This window comes from Chelonia mydas, chromosome 7 (assembly GCF_015237465.2).
Source record: "Chelonia mydas isolate rCheMyd1 chromosome 7, rCheMyd1.pri.v2, whole genome shotgun sequence".
NCBI lineage: Eukaryota > Metazoa > Chordata > Testudines > Cheloniidae > Chelonia > Chelonia mydas.
In genome coordinates, this window is record NC_057853.1 from 48,479,682 (window position 1) to 48,494,880 (window position 15,199).

Sequence of the window (15,199 nt, forward strand, 5' to 3'; positions counted from 1 at the left end):
TGCGTTGCAGCATGTCCGACCACACCATTTTTACTCCTGGGAAAAGTTCAAGGATCTGCCCCAAGTCCCTCTTAGCTCTGATCATTAGGTCTACCCCTTTACACATTCCCAAATCATTTTCCCCAAGGTGAACCACAATTATATCTGGAGCCTGCCCATGGGCCCCCAAAGTGTGCAGAAGGGGCATCAGCTGGTCCCATAACATGCCCCTCCTCCCATGCCAGCTCAGGACTGCTTCACCACTGAGGCCCAGCTGCGGACCTCCAGCCAAACTGGAAGTCCGCCTATGCGCCCAATCAACAATACTGTGCCCGCAGATCCAGACCACCGTCTGCCTGGCCCGTCCACCAGCATCTGGAATGAGAACACAATGGAAAATTAACACTGATTCCCACATGGGGTCTCATGTACGTTCTGTACACTTCAGAATGAAAATGCCCAATTGCCTGAACTGCCCTATCCCCAGACCCAGCCGGGCCACTGCTGCTGCTGCCCCAATCCTGAATGAGCGAGAACTAAAATCATGTGCTGGGAGCCTCAACCCCACATGTCCAGGTAAAAGAGGGCTTTTCCTGCACCAGCATGGACCTAATATAGTCCCCCACTCTCTTCATGCTGACCTGGCCTGCAGCAGAAAGTCACTCTAGCCCTTAGAGGGGCACACAGCTTTTCCAAGAAGCCAACCAACAGCCCTCACTGCTTAATCTGCAATGAGGTCACTTTCAACACTAACTTAGGCACTTACAAGCCAACGCCCCATTGACTGTCAATGGGACTTAAGTTTTCTTTTCAAAACTGACTTTGATACCTTGGAGCCTAGGTGCTTTTACAAATTTCTACCAGTCACAACTTAAAACACAGACTTTTTTGTAATAATCTAAACATCCTCTAAAACAATGCTTTGGAAATGACAAAAACAAACTTAAAAACCACTCCAGAAATCTGGATTTCTAACATAGGACACACACTGTCAGCATAAGTCACGCAACGCAGAAACTCAGATTCTCAGCCAGTCTGTTAGTTTTGGATGCACCTTCTAAAGACTCTCCTTGCCTCAGACACTGCCGGTATATAAGACGCAGCACGCAACAAGATGGTTAAAGTTTAGGTCGCAACTTTATTAGCTAAGAAACAGCAACATAGAAAAGGTAAGAAATAGTGCTCCCAGCCCAAACCAGCCAGTAGTTAATGGTCCAGCCTGGCTCTCAAACGCTGATCATCCAGGCATCCCATACACTCAAGGGGAGGCGAAGGATTCAGTCCAGTATCTAGTTTGGGAGTGGCTGGGTCATTACACATATTGAATCTATTTCCCCATGTTAAGTATCCTCACACCTTCTTGTTGTCAACTGTCTGAATGGGCCATCTTGATTATCACTACAAAAGTTTTTTTCTCTCCCGCTGATAATAGCTCATCTTAATTAATTACAGGTTTCAGAGTAGCAGCCGTGTTAGTCTATATTCGCAAAAAGAAAAGGAGTACTAGTGGCACCTTAGAGACTAACCAATTTATTTGAGCATCAGCTTTCGTGAGCTACAGCATCCGATGAAGTGAGCTGTAGCTCACGAAAGCTTATGCTCAAATAAGTTGGTTAGTCTCTTTAAGGTGCCACTAGTACTCCTTTTCTTTTTGCTTAATTAATTAGCCGCTTACAGTTTGTATGGCAACTTCCACCTTCTCTGTATGTATGTATATATCTTCTTACTATATGTTCCATTCTATGCATCCAATGAAGTGGGCTGTAGCCCACAAAAGCTTATGCTCTAATAAATTTGTTAGTCTCTAAGGTGCCACAAGTACTCCTGTTCTTTCTATATAAGAAAAAGTCCCAAAAAATGGGACTGTCCCTTTAAAAACGGGACATCTGGTCACCCTACACTTATACATCCCCGGATCACATCAGCCCTTTCTGCCAGAGCATCACACTGGGAGCTCATGTTCAGTTACATGTCTGCTATGACCCCTAAACCCTTTCCAGAGTCCCTGCTTTCCAGGCTACAGTCCCTGTTGTGTAGAGATGGGCTGCATTCCTCAGTCCAGATGTCTGAGCTTGGATTTGGCTGTAGTAAAGACGACATAGCACACAAATGTACGGTTAAAGCACACGCCGCAACTTTATTATTAAACATCAGCTTCAGAGGGGTTAAGAAACACCACCCCTTACCAAATCTCCAGCACTAATAGTCCAGCGCAGCTCCCAATTATTGCTTTCCACAACAGCTCCCATCCCTGTACCCAGGTTTGGCATCTGGAAACCGGCCCCTGTTATCAGCCACCTGCTGCAGGGCACATCAGCAATAAGCATAGATTTTCCTCACTTTCCCTCCTGCCCACAGAGTGGAAAGAAAATGCCCAATCCACCCTTTTAGGTTTGCCAAAAATATGTCTAAGCTCTCGGCAGACAGCTCCACACCATCTTTCCTGTATATGTTAGGGCCCACATAGCAAATCTCCCGATGGGTGATCGAGCCCCCCATTTCCTGAAGGAACTTTGCTACCTCCCTATTCACACCCTTCCTGGCCCACTCAATCCCAGTGATTTTGGTGGCTCCTGGCCAAATCTGCTTCTGGAGCATCTCGGACCACACCAGCTTAACCTACCTCAACAATGAGAAGCACGTCCCTTTTTATCTTGAGTACTAAGCTAACAACAGTGGCTGTCACTAGGCCATTTTCACCGAGATGCACAATAAGAACCTGCAGTGGGCAAGAGTGAGCTGCTAAAGAACGCAGGAGTGGCATTAGCTGGTCCCACAGTATGCCTTCCCTGCCATGCCAGAACACATGAATGGCTTCGCGTCCGAAGCCCAACTGGGAACCATTTCGACTGCTGGTGGCCCATTTGTGGGCCCAATGAATAACACTGCGGCTGATTATCCAAACGTCAGGCCGAGATGCTCCATCATTCCCTGCAAGGATAACAAAAATACCACCATATTTAACGGGACAACAGTTCTATCCTTCCCTTCCTGAAGGCAGCATCCCCCAGCCTGAGGGTGGAAGTTGCAGTCTGACTGCCAATGGCCTATAGACTGAATTGCAGATGGATTGCAATCTAACGCGGCCTCAGAAGCAGCTGCCCCTCTTCCAAAAGAGAGGGAATCACAGACACCTAGTTTTCAGCCCAGAAATATAATCCCCATTTTAGCACCAGAGGGAAATGGAATCTGGTCAAGTACTTCACGTCTCCATGAATAAACTAATGGCTCCCACAGGATAGCTGGAAAGCCTGGAATACACACAAGGAAAGCAAATCCTTTCGTCATCACATTCCCTTAAAGTCTGGGATCCTCTGCCAGCCCCATCAATTTGGAGTCAGCACCGCAGATTCCAGGCCCCAAGGGAGGTCATTCCAGACCAGACACAACTGAACTATCATTAGCAGACACTGCTAGGATCTCACTTGCCCAAAGGCACCCAAAAAAGGCAGCCACGAATGACACGTTGAAGAAAACAGCTTTGCAACGGCTAGCACATGCGCTTGGGAAGGCCTGAACCAGGTCAAAAGAATCTGAATCATGTGACACCTGGGATCTTCAATCGCAACCAACCTTTGAGATGCCTCTGAAACACAAATCCCCAGGCAATAATCAGGGAATCCTGCAAGCACCACAAGATCACCCATTGTGATGAGACTGTGCAAGAGCAAGGGGGATGTTAGGAACAGATTCCGTAGGCAGTCACCTAATTTTAGGGGCAGCTCCTGCCTGATTTTCCCATCAGTCAGACGGGGAAGTGGAATGTCTGCCCCTTTAAGGACATCGTGAATATTACCAGGAGCTGCCACACTAAGGTGACTGGACCAGCCCAGCTGCCCCTTCCACAATAGCCAGGCAGGGAAGTGGAGGTATCTGATCCTTTCATTGTATCCTTGCACACTGCTGGGGTGGCAGAGCAGCTGCTGCCCTGGGCAACCATAATAGTGCTGCTCCAGCTCAGCCCGACTGCCATCTCCCCACCAGCTGGGACATCGCTGGAGGGTCAGGAGGATGGTAGTTTGCATCCTAAGAGCCAAGCTCCCTCTCCTCCAATCTGTGGAAGAGGAAAGCCTACAATGGACCAACAGCTTTGTGATCTGTACTTGCTGAAGCTCCAGTATGGGTAACACTCAAACACAGAACCCGGCAACTCCTAAAATTCAAACTTTGTTAAATCCACTTTGTACGTCCCAAATACCTTTGGAGCTATAGATTCTTCTACCAATCCAAGAGCAGCTTACTCAAGGACTGTGATACCTGGACCTGGTCTCAGTTGCCTGAGGCATGTCGTCACCAAGTCCATGCAGATGAAGATGAAATTCCCCAGTCACACTCATCCTGAATAGGATCGGAGACCACCTGTTGCTTTTGTCCCCTAGATCTGAGGGGAAAAGGGTGACGAAACTTCCCTGCTGTTATTCCAGACGTCAAGGCCACAATCCACAAGGAAGGCCCCACTAAGGCATCTCAGAACCAGAGATCTGAGTCAGAGGATGTCCAGAAAGTCAAGCGGCACCTTCTTCACCAGAGTGACAGGCCCAGCCACACTCCCACTCTATGTTGCATTCTCCCCCCTCTTGGGTATCTTCAGCAAGACACCAAATGAAATGGCAGCTAATGGCACCTCTGCAAGGCCCATGAACTGGTCAATCCCAGCTGTGGGGGATAAACGGGCAGGGGGGAAAGGCCACCACACTGATTTAGCAAAACGAATCCACAACAAACAAACAGATCACCACATTTTAGAGCCAACTCTCTCACTAGATTAAAGAGGACAAGAGCACTCAACATTGCTTCCAGCTCATTTTACTCCTCACCACATGCAACTGTATTTAATGAGCTGGATAAGCAGAATTCAATAACCACATCAGCAAACTGGTTGTTCATGTTATCTGTAATCTACCAAGAACATAAGTGCTTAGGTCTATCAAACGGTTAAATGACGAAAGCTAAACAAATTACGACAAATATACCTGTCACCTTAATGTCCTCCAAGTGCCTAGGCTCTGCATCACACTTCGGTCTCACTCAGACCTCAGCAATACTAATTACAAAAGGGGGAACTGAGAACGAAGTAGCACCCCTCATTCTAAATTTATTTTAAATTTACACATTAGACCCCGGAGGTTAATGCAGCTCTTCATAGTCATATGCTTATAGTCCAAAAATAATCAAACGATTACAGCTGTATGGTTAAGATTTTCAAGGGAGTCTAAGGAATTTGGGCACCATTTGGCATTTTTGAAAATATCCAGCCATAAACTGGACTGAAATGCTTTTAACAAATGGTAAGACAGAGTAACAGCAGCAGCGGAACATGTACATAGACAAGCAAAGACATTTTAATTTTCATTATTTGAGCCACAAGGCTTTGTAAATTCCAAATCTACAACTCTGTCTACACACAAAGTTGCATCAGCTTAACTACAGGTTTCAAGCCAATTTAATTAAACTGGTGGAAGTGTGTGTATGGCGACTCACAGTACCTGTAATTTGCAGATGCTAGCTAAACCAATAGAAGTGAGGGTTCAACTGCTATAGGTGTCCATACAAAGGTTTGCACCAGCTTAACTTTATTTTAAACACATTTAATTTAAACCAGTGCAACCTGTATGTAGGCAAACCCTGAGTTTAAACTTCTGTAGCAAGGTCAACTCTTGCTGGGGAAACAGAGAACCCTGAACTTGCTCTTTACCACGTAGTAAAATAGAAATTCTAACATTTAACTCTTTGGTTTCAAAGCATATTTGTAAGTTATATATTCTGCTAACAGTTAGGGATCTTAAAATGTGGATTTGGAGGCAAGTTAGACACATTTAACTTCAACTGTATCCTAATATAACTTTTTAGTTAAAAAAAAATTTCTGGCCAATACACTGAACTAAAAAATAAAAGTGCTAATTAAAAACTTCCTCTTATTCTGCTGTCATCTAGATACCAGTAAGAGAACATTTACAGCAGGTTATAATTTCAACAATTCTACACCAGTATTTTACACAGTGAGCAGATTTTTCTGAGAACACAGATCTGTCACAGGATCATATTAGCATTACCAGTGCAAACAGTCAGTGGTTTGAGGCATTTGGGAATGGACGAACTTAAACCAACAATACTAACATAGCGTGTGCCTGGGAGTGAAGAGGCTGGTATGGTAGAGAGAAGATCAGGACAAAAAATACTGAAGGTACATGAAGAAAAAACTGAGTTTTTAGAAGAAGTCTTCAATAAATCCTAATTTTATATTTCCTTTGATATAGCAACACTTCAGGCAGATATTTGTACTGATGCAGAGAAACCTCCCAGACCAATGAACCACCGTAACAAGCTATTTTATTTTGTTAACTTTTTTCTCTCCCTCCCTCCAAAAAACAACTTTTAGAAGTATTGCATTAGACTTCATGAACATAAATTCAGACAGGATCAACTCCTGCTGTGATGAGTTCTGCATAAATATGCAGGAGTTCAAAACACCATTGTTACTGGAAGAGATGCACAAGAGTATGCATTTAAGACTATGTAAATGGCAGCATTGCCTGAGCCACTAAGTTCACTTACTATATAACTGAGGAAATAAATTCTGTGCTCCTAATCTTTGCTAAGATATAATACACTCTGTGTAAATAACGTCTACACAAATTAATTTTTTTCCCAACCTCCATGTTAAAGTTTTCTTCCCGCAGAGGGTTCAGGTGATGTGATGATACATTAAAGGGGACTTGATAAGCTAAAACAAAAAACCAAACATTTGGCACATAATCCTAACCACCAGGATAAAGTTCTGAATTTAAGACCTACCTGGCCCCTGGCCTTTGCAGGTCCTGAAGTCCAATCCCACGGCAGATAATCAGCTCCTAACACTAATGCACAATGATCTCACATTTATCATGGGGCAACTCCATACCAACTCATCCCAGATGAACTTATTTATGCAGTACATGGGACGCCCAATTATAAACACAATATTGCAACGCTCATACATTTTATTTTTAAATAAAATAAACTGGTTAAAAAAACATAAAACCATTAAATATTGTGAAACATATCAAACCATCTTTTACCCAAACCACACCAATTCTAACAGGGAATCACTAGTGTAGTACATGCTGAAATGTCAGCAGCTGATGATTCTTGGTGGGACTGGAATTCAGAATATACAGGAAAAAAGTTCTTAGCATTTGATGTAATTCTGGGTTTATATGAATTTCTCTGCTAAACCTGCTACATAAGTGCTACATAAGTCATATGTAAATAAGATAGACTTCTTTAAAGCCATGAAGAGTTGGATGGAAGGGCAGGGGCAGAAAAGATTGTTTCCTGGTATTGGACGATAGGTTATAACAGAAACCTTGTCCAAAACCTAAAAACTGAGATGTTGCTCCCTAGTTCCCTCCATACACCCCCTTTGCTCCTCTCCCAATCCTTTCTCTTTCTATTCCTTTGCCTTCTTTTCTGTTCTCCCCTTATTTTGGAGGAAAGGAAAATCAATAAAATATAAAAAAGTAAAAAACCAGGTCCTATTCTCCAACCACTGTAGACTGAGAATACAAAACCACAAACTCTTGGCAAGGTAAATATCTACCACTTTATTAATGATAAATAACTTACTGCCCCCTCTGTACTGAAAGGGTAGCACCACACACACTCAAAATACAATAAACAACAATGCTGCACCAACAGAAAGGCACTGATGCCAAAAGAGATACCAAAAACTTTTAGAAATATGAAGGCAAACATAACATATCATACAGATTAAAACAATTTTATCCTTAAACTACAGCCAGCGCATCCTTTGAGAGAGGGCATGCAGAAATGACCCAGTCCAAAGAGGCAAGAGGGGTTGACCCCTCTCGCCCCTTCACTGGAGAAGCCCCAACCCCTTCAGCCTAGAGGGACTAAAACAGTCAAAGCTGCTAAGTACCCTGAAAGGGACAACACTTCTCCTTGCTGTGAAGGGTCACAGCCTAAAGACTTGATCCCGTGGGAGGGGAAAAAAGCCACAATATTGAAAGGTTGTACGTTTCAGCTTTATTAAGGACAAAATATTACAACAGTATATACACAGAATATCCCAGATTCTAATAAAGAGCAGGGACCATCAATAAAAAATTCCATAAGAGGGTTGGAAGCTGCTTATGAGGCAAAGTGGGGGCAGAACAGGAGCCCTGAATTAAAATGCTACTAAACACTTTATCATCTCATACTTATCGAATGATCTGTGATGGGGATTTTTACTAACTCATGTAGGAAAGAAACTAATTCAATAAGAAATGTTAACGCAGGCAGACTGCTGACTCATGAAGGGAATAGGAAGTTTCAGATTTTGTGCTGGGGAGGTGAAAAGGTTGAGCACAGCTGTATTCCAAAAACGTGTCCCAAAAAGCTGTGACAGTGTTTTATGGACAGCCTTGTCTGCTGCTGCATTTCAGGGTTGTTGTACAAATCGTTCTCTGTAGCAGGGCTAATCAGTTAGTCAAGTACCTCTGCACAGAGTCTATCAACAATCCATTGCCTATCTCCCAGACACCTCCCTGGGTGAGCATAAAGTGCCAGGGAATGCCTTCTACTGGAAAGAGGTGGACTACTACAGCAGACTTGTCAAAAGCCAATTGTCCATCCAGCTGGAAGGACCAACAAGAGCCAGTGTCACTGTTCAGCAAGGACCAATGCTTTGGTCCTGGCCACTCTAGCTGGCTACAAACAAGATTCAATTGCTTCTCGTAGGCTGGCATTGAAAATACCTTCCCCGATCTCTGACAGGTGAACACCATCTGGGCTGAACAGCTCCGGGGAAGAATACATAATCTGGTCATGCCTTAAAACTGAGATCCCAAACATGCTGCAAAATTTGGAGAGTTCCTTAATAATCATCTTCCTGGACTTCTCTACAACTCCTGGGGGTTTGTCTAACACTGGCCATGTCCTAGGCAGTAGAGTGGACCACACAATCTTTGTCTTGGGAAACATTGAACACAACGTTGTAAGGTCATTTTTCATGCTCTTGATTAAGCCCAGCCTTGATTGGTGAGCCAAGTCATTTTCCCCTAAGTGTATAATTATCACATCAGGCAAAACACCCCTCTGCACGACAGACTGTATTAGAGACAACAACTCATCCCATAGCATGTCCTTCGTACCCAACCACGATACATGTGCCCTGATAGGGTCTATCCCTAATCGTGCTCCATATGGATGGCACCAACCCCTCTTCCACAGTGAGGTCACCACTGTGTGGCCACAAATCCACACTTCCAGAGGATTAGCCTGAGGGGGTCGCGTCACTCCTGAAAGGAAACAACAAAAGGCTTCAGTTTAGTATGATCCTGCCCCCCACCTCCTCCCAAACAATCCCCACTACCCAGACCATCATCTTGCCTTGCGATGCTATGTAGGGTATGTGAGCTTGCAAATATGGGTATTGTGGGGCTAGCAGAGCCTTTGAGAGGTGGTGGGACAGGAAAGTGCAGCAATGCCTTGTGCAATTTCACCAGCACCGGCAGGCTGTGATGATGGAAGGCAGCAGTCTAAGGAAGCTGCCATGTCCCTCCAGCTACAATCATGGTTGCTATGAGGGATCTGCGATTAGGTTATATTGGAAAAGAGTATGCCAAAGTGAAGGGACAACAAAGCCCTCAGGACATAACAAGCAAGAGCTCTACTTTAATGTAGAGAGAGACCACTCTCCCTTAGCATGCTCCCTGGATGAGGAAAATGGAGAGCTTATGACCCAACGTGGGGATGCTCAGTTCAAGAGAGAAATATATAAAATCCCCACTGACAAGGTGTTAACTACTAGACCTACCATGAGCTCTTACCAAGTGAATAAGCCTTACATACAGAACACAATTTTAAATTTTAACAGACATCTACTGAAATATTTCTGACGCTAACCATCCACTGCTCTGATATACGGGATAGACTGCACCAGGAAGAATTCCCTTTTCAGTTTGCCTGTGGAGCCTACAAATTGAAACGTAAATGGGATGCCAATGTGGCAAAGCTTAGCCAGAATGAGTGTGAAGTTAAATTCCTGGGTCAAGTACCAGGAAGAACTGCGTTAAACAACTGGTGTGGAATGGAGCCAAGGACACGGCGGCAGTGCACTGTACTGTCCACCTGCCAGGCCATTTCTGCAGGGCTATGGAGATCAAACACAAATTGGCGTGCTTGATTCCAGGGAAAGAAAGCGGCTACGTTAATATCACTCCCTTGCTGACTGGACTACAGAGCAGTACTCAAGGGACACAAACAAGGGAAAGAGCTGCAAAAGTCACTAAAAATGAGACAAAAGGGTTAAAGAGGGAAAGGATTCAGCGCCTATGAAAAAAGGTAATGGGAAATGGTCTTTGGTGCTGATGGCACTCATCAAAACCAAAAATTATTCCAAAAATATTAAAATAAAATAGAACAGCTGCTATTAACAAGCAGCTTCTAAAAGAGGTCATGCACATTGTAAGGTAATACCATTAATTCCCTACACAGCACTACTGTTATTGGCCAATACAAATTTCCTATCCTCCACAATTGGACACTTGCACTCAACTGGTCCCTCTTCCTCCTCCTACTGGCAGGGATGACACCTCTCTAGTCTCCCCCCTGCTCTGAAGACTAAGATCATGCCGCTGGTATGGCACAAGTGTCCCCTCCATCCCTCCCAGCTCTGGTGCTCAGTCCTTCCATGACACCCTTGTCCAGTTCTTGCATCACAAATACACAGGGGCCCTTAGGATCATAGGTCTGCCACAGCAGTGCCTGTCCTCAGATACATTTCTGGGATACTCCCTACCTCTAATACAAATCTAGTCAGCCCCGCTCCCTGCACCCAAGTCAGCCCTGTATTACTACCCAATTAAAAAGGTATTCCCAGCTCTCACTATACAGTGCCCTCAGGAACTTCCCTTCACTTCATCTTTCCACAAGCTATCAAAGGAAACATTTATAGGATCTCCTTGATAAAAAAAAGGGGGAATTCATTCAAACCCCAAGTCTCCCTGCTTCCCAACATTTCTAGCAAGAAATCATTTAAAATGTACTTAAATAGGCTGCTGTAGACCTCACTTCTCCCTCTACCAATACTACCTCCACCCTGGCTCACCTGATCCCTCCAGCTCCGCTTCACAGGACTCCTCTCTGGGCGCTCCGTTCTCCACCTCGGCCAATGTGTCCATCCTCCGCAAGGGTCTCCCAGCCCGGGAAGAACTCCTCCTTGGCTCTTGGGCGCTCGTAGAGTAAGCTGGCACATCCTCACAGGTCTACCAGCAACCTCTCCTTGAAGCTCATTTCCCCTAAACAGCTTCCCCAACCGTCGGTACCAACCCTAGCACGAATCTCAGTTGAAAAACAGACCCTTCCAAGCTCTTTCCACCTCAGAGAGTTTCCAGAGGAACAATTCACTTGAACAGAAGGCTGAGGATGGTGGAGTATAGCCCACCTCATACTCTCATTCATAACTTTGGTTTGTCTTTGTATTTGGCAAATACTGGTGCAGTGTTTCTTAAAGTAACATGACTCATAATAGGCAGCCAAAGGCCCTCCAAAATAAAGACAGCTCCTCACCCTCTGGTGGGCAGGGCATACATACAGTGATCCCGAATGTTCTGTGCACACTGGACACACAAGATCATTTCTCAGTCTCTTTGTTTTATGTTTAAACCCTACCTAGAAAAATAGAAATAAAGATTGAAGAAAAAAGTTTGGAGGAGCTATGTCTGGGTTTTAAAGTACAAGCAAGTTTATAAAGTGAAGAGTTGTGTTCATGTGAGATCCCTTGAAGAGCTTCAAACTTTTCTGGCAGTGACAGCATCATGTCAAATTTACAGGAAGTAACATGGGAAGAAGCGAAGCACATGACAAAACTGGTCCAGTGGCATTTCACACATGATTAAAAGCTCCACCACATACAACACACAAAGTTAAGTGTCCTTGAAAACCTTGACCCCTGCTGGGCCACTGGAGATCAAGTTATTCTGAATGGAGAAAAGGGAGCTATTAGTCAATTACATAACCACTTCTCACAAGGCTATTCATAAGCAAATCACTAGTATCTACCAAAAAGGTAGCTCATCTTTCACTCTGACTGGGAATGCATACTTATCAGAACAAGAAGAAGGGGTTACAGAGCAAAATGGCTTCTAACTCTTGAGAAAACACTACAGACACCATTCTCAAGACATTAATTGAGCTGGCAACTGATACCCTCCAAAAAGGTACAGCCAGAGGAAGAGACAACAATCTAAACTATTAATGTACTTATTTTTGATAACACTATCACACATGATTATGTATAAAAAAAACAAAACTGTCCAAACAAATTTTCTTGGTACCTCTAACATGTAGGTACACGCATTAGCCCAAAAGTTAGAGGTCCAACTTAAACCACGTAAATATATGGAAGCTCATAAGGTAGAACATATTTGGTCTGAATATTAGACGTCTAACACAAATCTGTGAACGTCCTGGGTGTTTGGGTTAAAGCCAGGTGAACTCATAATACAGTAGTTAAGCCAGTTCTCTTGATTAGTTTCTCTACTTTTTTTTAAATCCAGATAATTGTTTTACTGTTTGTATGCCTCTTAGGCCAAACTGTCTAAAGGGTAGATAGCCCATATGCACATCAAAATCACGCACCATTGTGTCAGAAACAGTACTGAAAGCTCAGCAAGTGCAGAGATTAAAATGTTTTTCCCTTAATGCACATGCATCATTGTTAAAAATGCATCTTTATAGGCTTATATAAATTAATCAAGCTACTAATCTCAGAGAAAGACTAACTACTGTAAAACACATTTTGTCAAATTAGTCTTGAAAAAAGTCACACAGCAAGGCTCAGCGTAATAAAATAAGATTAGGGCCCTAACAAATTCACGGCCATGAAAAACGCGTCCCGGACCATGAAATCTGGTCTCCCCCTGTGAAATCTGGTCTTGTTTGCTTTTACCCTATACTATACAGATTTCACGGGGGAAAGCAGTGTTTCTTAAACTGGGGGTCTTGACCCAAAAGGGAGTTGCAGGGGGTCACAGTATTGCCACCCTGACTTCTGTGCTGCCTTCAGAACTGGGCAGCCGGAGAGCAGCGGCTGCTGGCCAGGCACCCAGCTCTGAAGACAGCGCCCCGCCAGCAGCAGTGCAGAAATAAGGGTGGCAATACCATACCATGACAACCTTACTTCTGTGCTGCTGCCTTCAGAGCTGGGCGGCCGAAGAGTGGCAGCTGCTGACTGAGGGCCCAACTCTGCAGGCAGCAGCCCAGAAGTAAAGGTAGCAGTACCACAACCCCCACAACAATAACATCGCAAATCCCCTCCACACACACACAAAACTCCTTTTCGAGTCAGGACCCCTACAATTACAACACCAGCTATTTAAATCTGAAATTTTATGAAGTAATGACATTTATGATTTTTGAAATCCTATGTCTGTGAAATTGACCAAAATGGACAGTGAATTTGGTAGGGCCCTACATATGATAAAAAGAGCTTAACAGTCATTAAACTGTTCTGAACACTAATTATGGGACATTTATTCCACACTGAGTGTTGTTAGTTATTGGCCACTTCCTTTCCCCAATATCTGCAGTCCTCCTTCTCTCCAAGACACATTGCCAACATGAAGTGCACAATTAGACTCATTAATAACATTAAAATAATATATAGTTCTTGCTGTGTTGACACAGACGTTGCACTCTTACCCACGCATAGACGGACTTAGCACTAGCTCTTTTGAACTATGCTGTCATTTTTTTAACCAAAATAATCAATATAGCTGGTGTGCATAGGTGTATTACCTAGCACCTTCCATAATGAAATTTGCAGCATGATGTTGCCTTCGATTGTATGCATATTTAAGCATACACACCATTACTGCAGTAGTAGAGTCCCAATCTTCAAACAGGGCTCCTACTTCCAAACACACTTAACTTTTCAGAAAAACTAAACTTTGAGCTCAGTTTTTCTGTTTCTCAGCTCAATTTTTTTAAGTTGGGTTTAAGTAAGCTTTCACCTTTTGAGTTAACTGATCAGGAAAAGATGTTTTCCACATTTTTAGAAAGTTACTTTGTTGTCACACACATACAAAGGAAAGTTACTGATGTGATAAGTTACATAACTTCTGAGATTCCTGACTGGTATTTAAATTCTCAGGCATGTTACAACAACATATTTTGTTTTGCATCAAATCTCAAATCTTTGGATTGTCAAAACAATGCATCTGGCTAAAGCATGGTTAAGTGGACCGTGAATAATTCTGCACTACTGCAGACAAGTCAATAGGAAGCAGGGCTACTGACCAATCAAATTAGCTGACGCAGAGTCAAGCAACAGTTTTAAATAGCCCACAGAACATAAGCTACTTTGTCAACCCTTTCCCTCCCCAAAAAAGTATTTACTACTATTTTAAATTAACAGAAATACATTTCTTGCTAAGATGATGACATGAGAACTGAAACAGAACATTTCATTTACAGTGTATAAGGGAAATTTGCACCTCTTGGGTTAAAGAATAACCATCAGTGGGCATTAAGGCCTCAGCATGCAGCTTCAGACATTACCGCCCACATCTGGACACCTTTGGAAACTGTGGGGCAATAGCTCTCTACCAAAAGCCTAACTATACATCCAAATTGATTGGAGGTGCAAGACTTGTGAAGAGAAGCCCAGGCTGGAATTTATTTTTTACTGAGAAGGAACATCATACTCCTGAGAAAGAGTATTAGACAGAACCATGTCTGTATATGTACAAACATGCAGTGTTGTAGCTGTGTTGGTCCAAGACATTAGAGAGACAAGGTGCGTGAGGTTAAAAAAAAAAAAAAACATATTACCCCACCCAGCTTGTCTCTGTGTACAGATATAATGCTTGATAATTGTAGTGTTGCACTGTATTAATTTCATAAGCTTGATGTTAGCCACGCTGTGTTACACTCAAGGAGGATGGAAGGGAGCAGAGAGGCACTACCCATATCCTCAGTGAATCCTGCTTGTTAGGCAAAAGCAGGTGACATCACTATGGGACATTCGTTCATTCAGGGGACTGAGGAAAGATGGAGAGCACTCCTTCGACAGCTGCTCAGAACCAAAAATGTAATTAAAGCTTTTACTTTGTGAAATACTCTTTTGTTCCAGGTTTAATTGTAAATAAGTAATGCATTGACCCCAGGCATTAAAACTATCCAGCAAGTAACCCAGACCAGCAATGGTACAATGCAATGGCCAGCATAGAAACTT

General features: G+C 43.5%; 2 protein-coding genes across 5 annotated transcripts in view; both read right to left on the minus strand.

Moving 5' to 3' along the window:
• RBM6 (RNA binding motif protein 6) overlaps positions 1-15,199 on the minus strand; it is a 132,247-nt gene that overhangs the window by 89,614 nt on the left and 27,434 nt on the right. The gene's annotated exons all lie outside the window — the stretch shown is intronic.
• Positions 7,986-11,628, minus strand: LOC122466764. Its single transcript, XM_043552370.1, has 2 exons — positions 11,072-11,628; positions 7,986-9,260 (listed from the first exon to the last, which is right to left on the minus strand). The coding sequence occupies exons 1-2, from the start codon at positions 11,142-11,144 to the stop codon at positions 8,671-8,673; spliced, it is 663 nt and encodes a 220-aa protein (XP_043408305.1). The 5' UTR covers positions 11,145-11,628; the 3' UTR covers positions 7,986-8,670.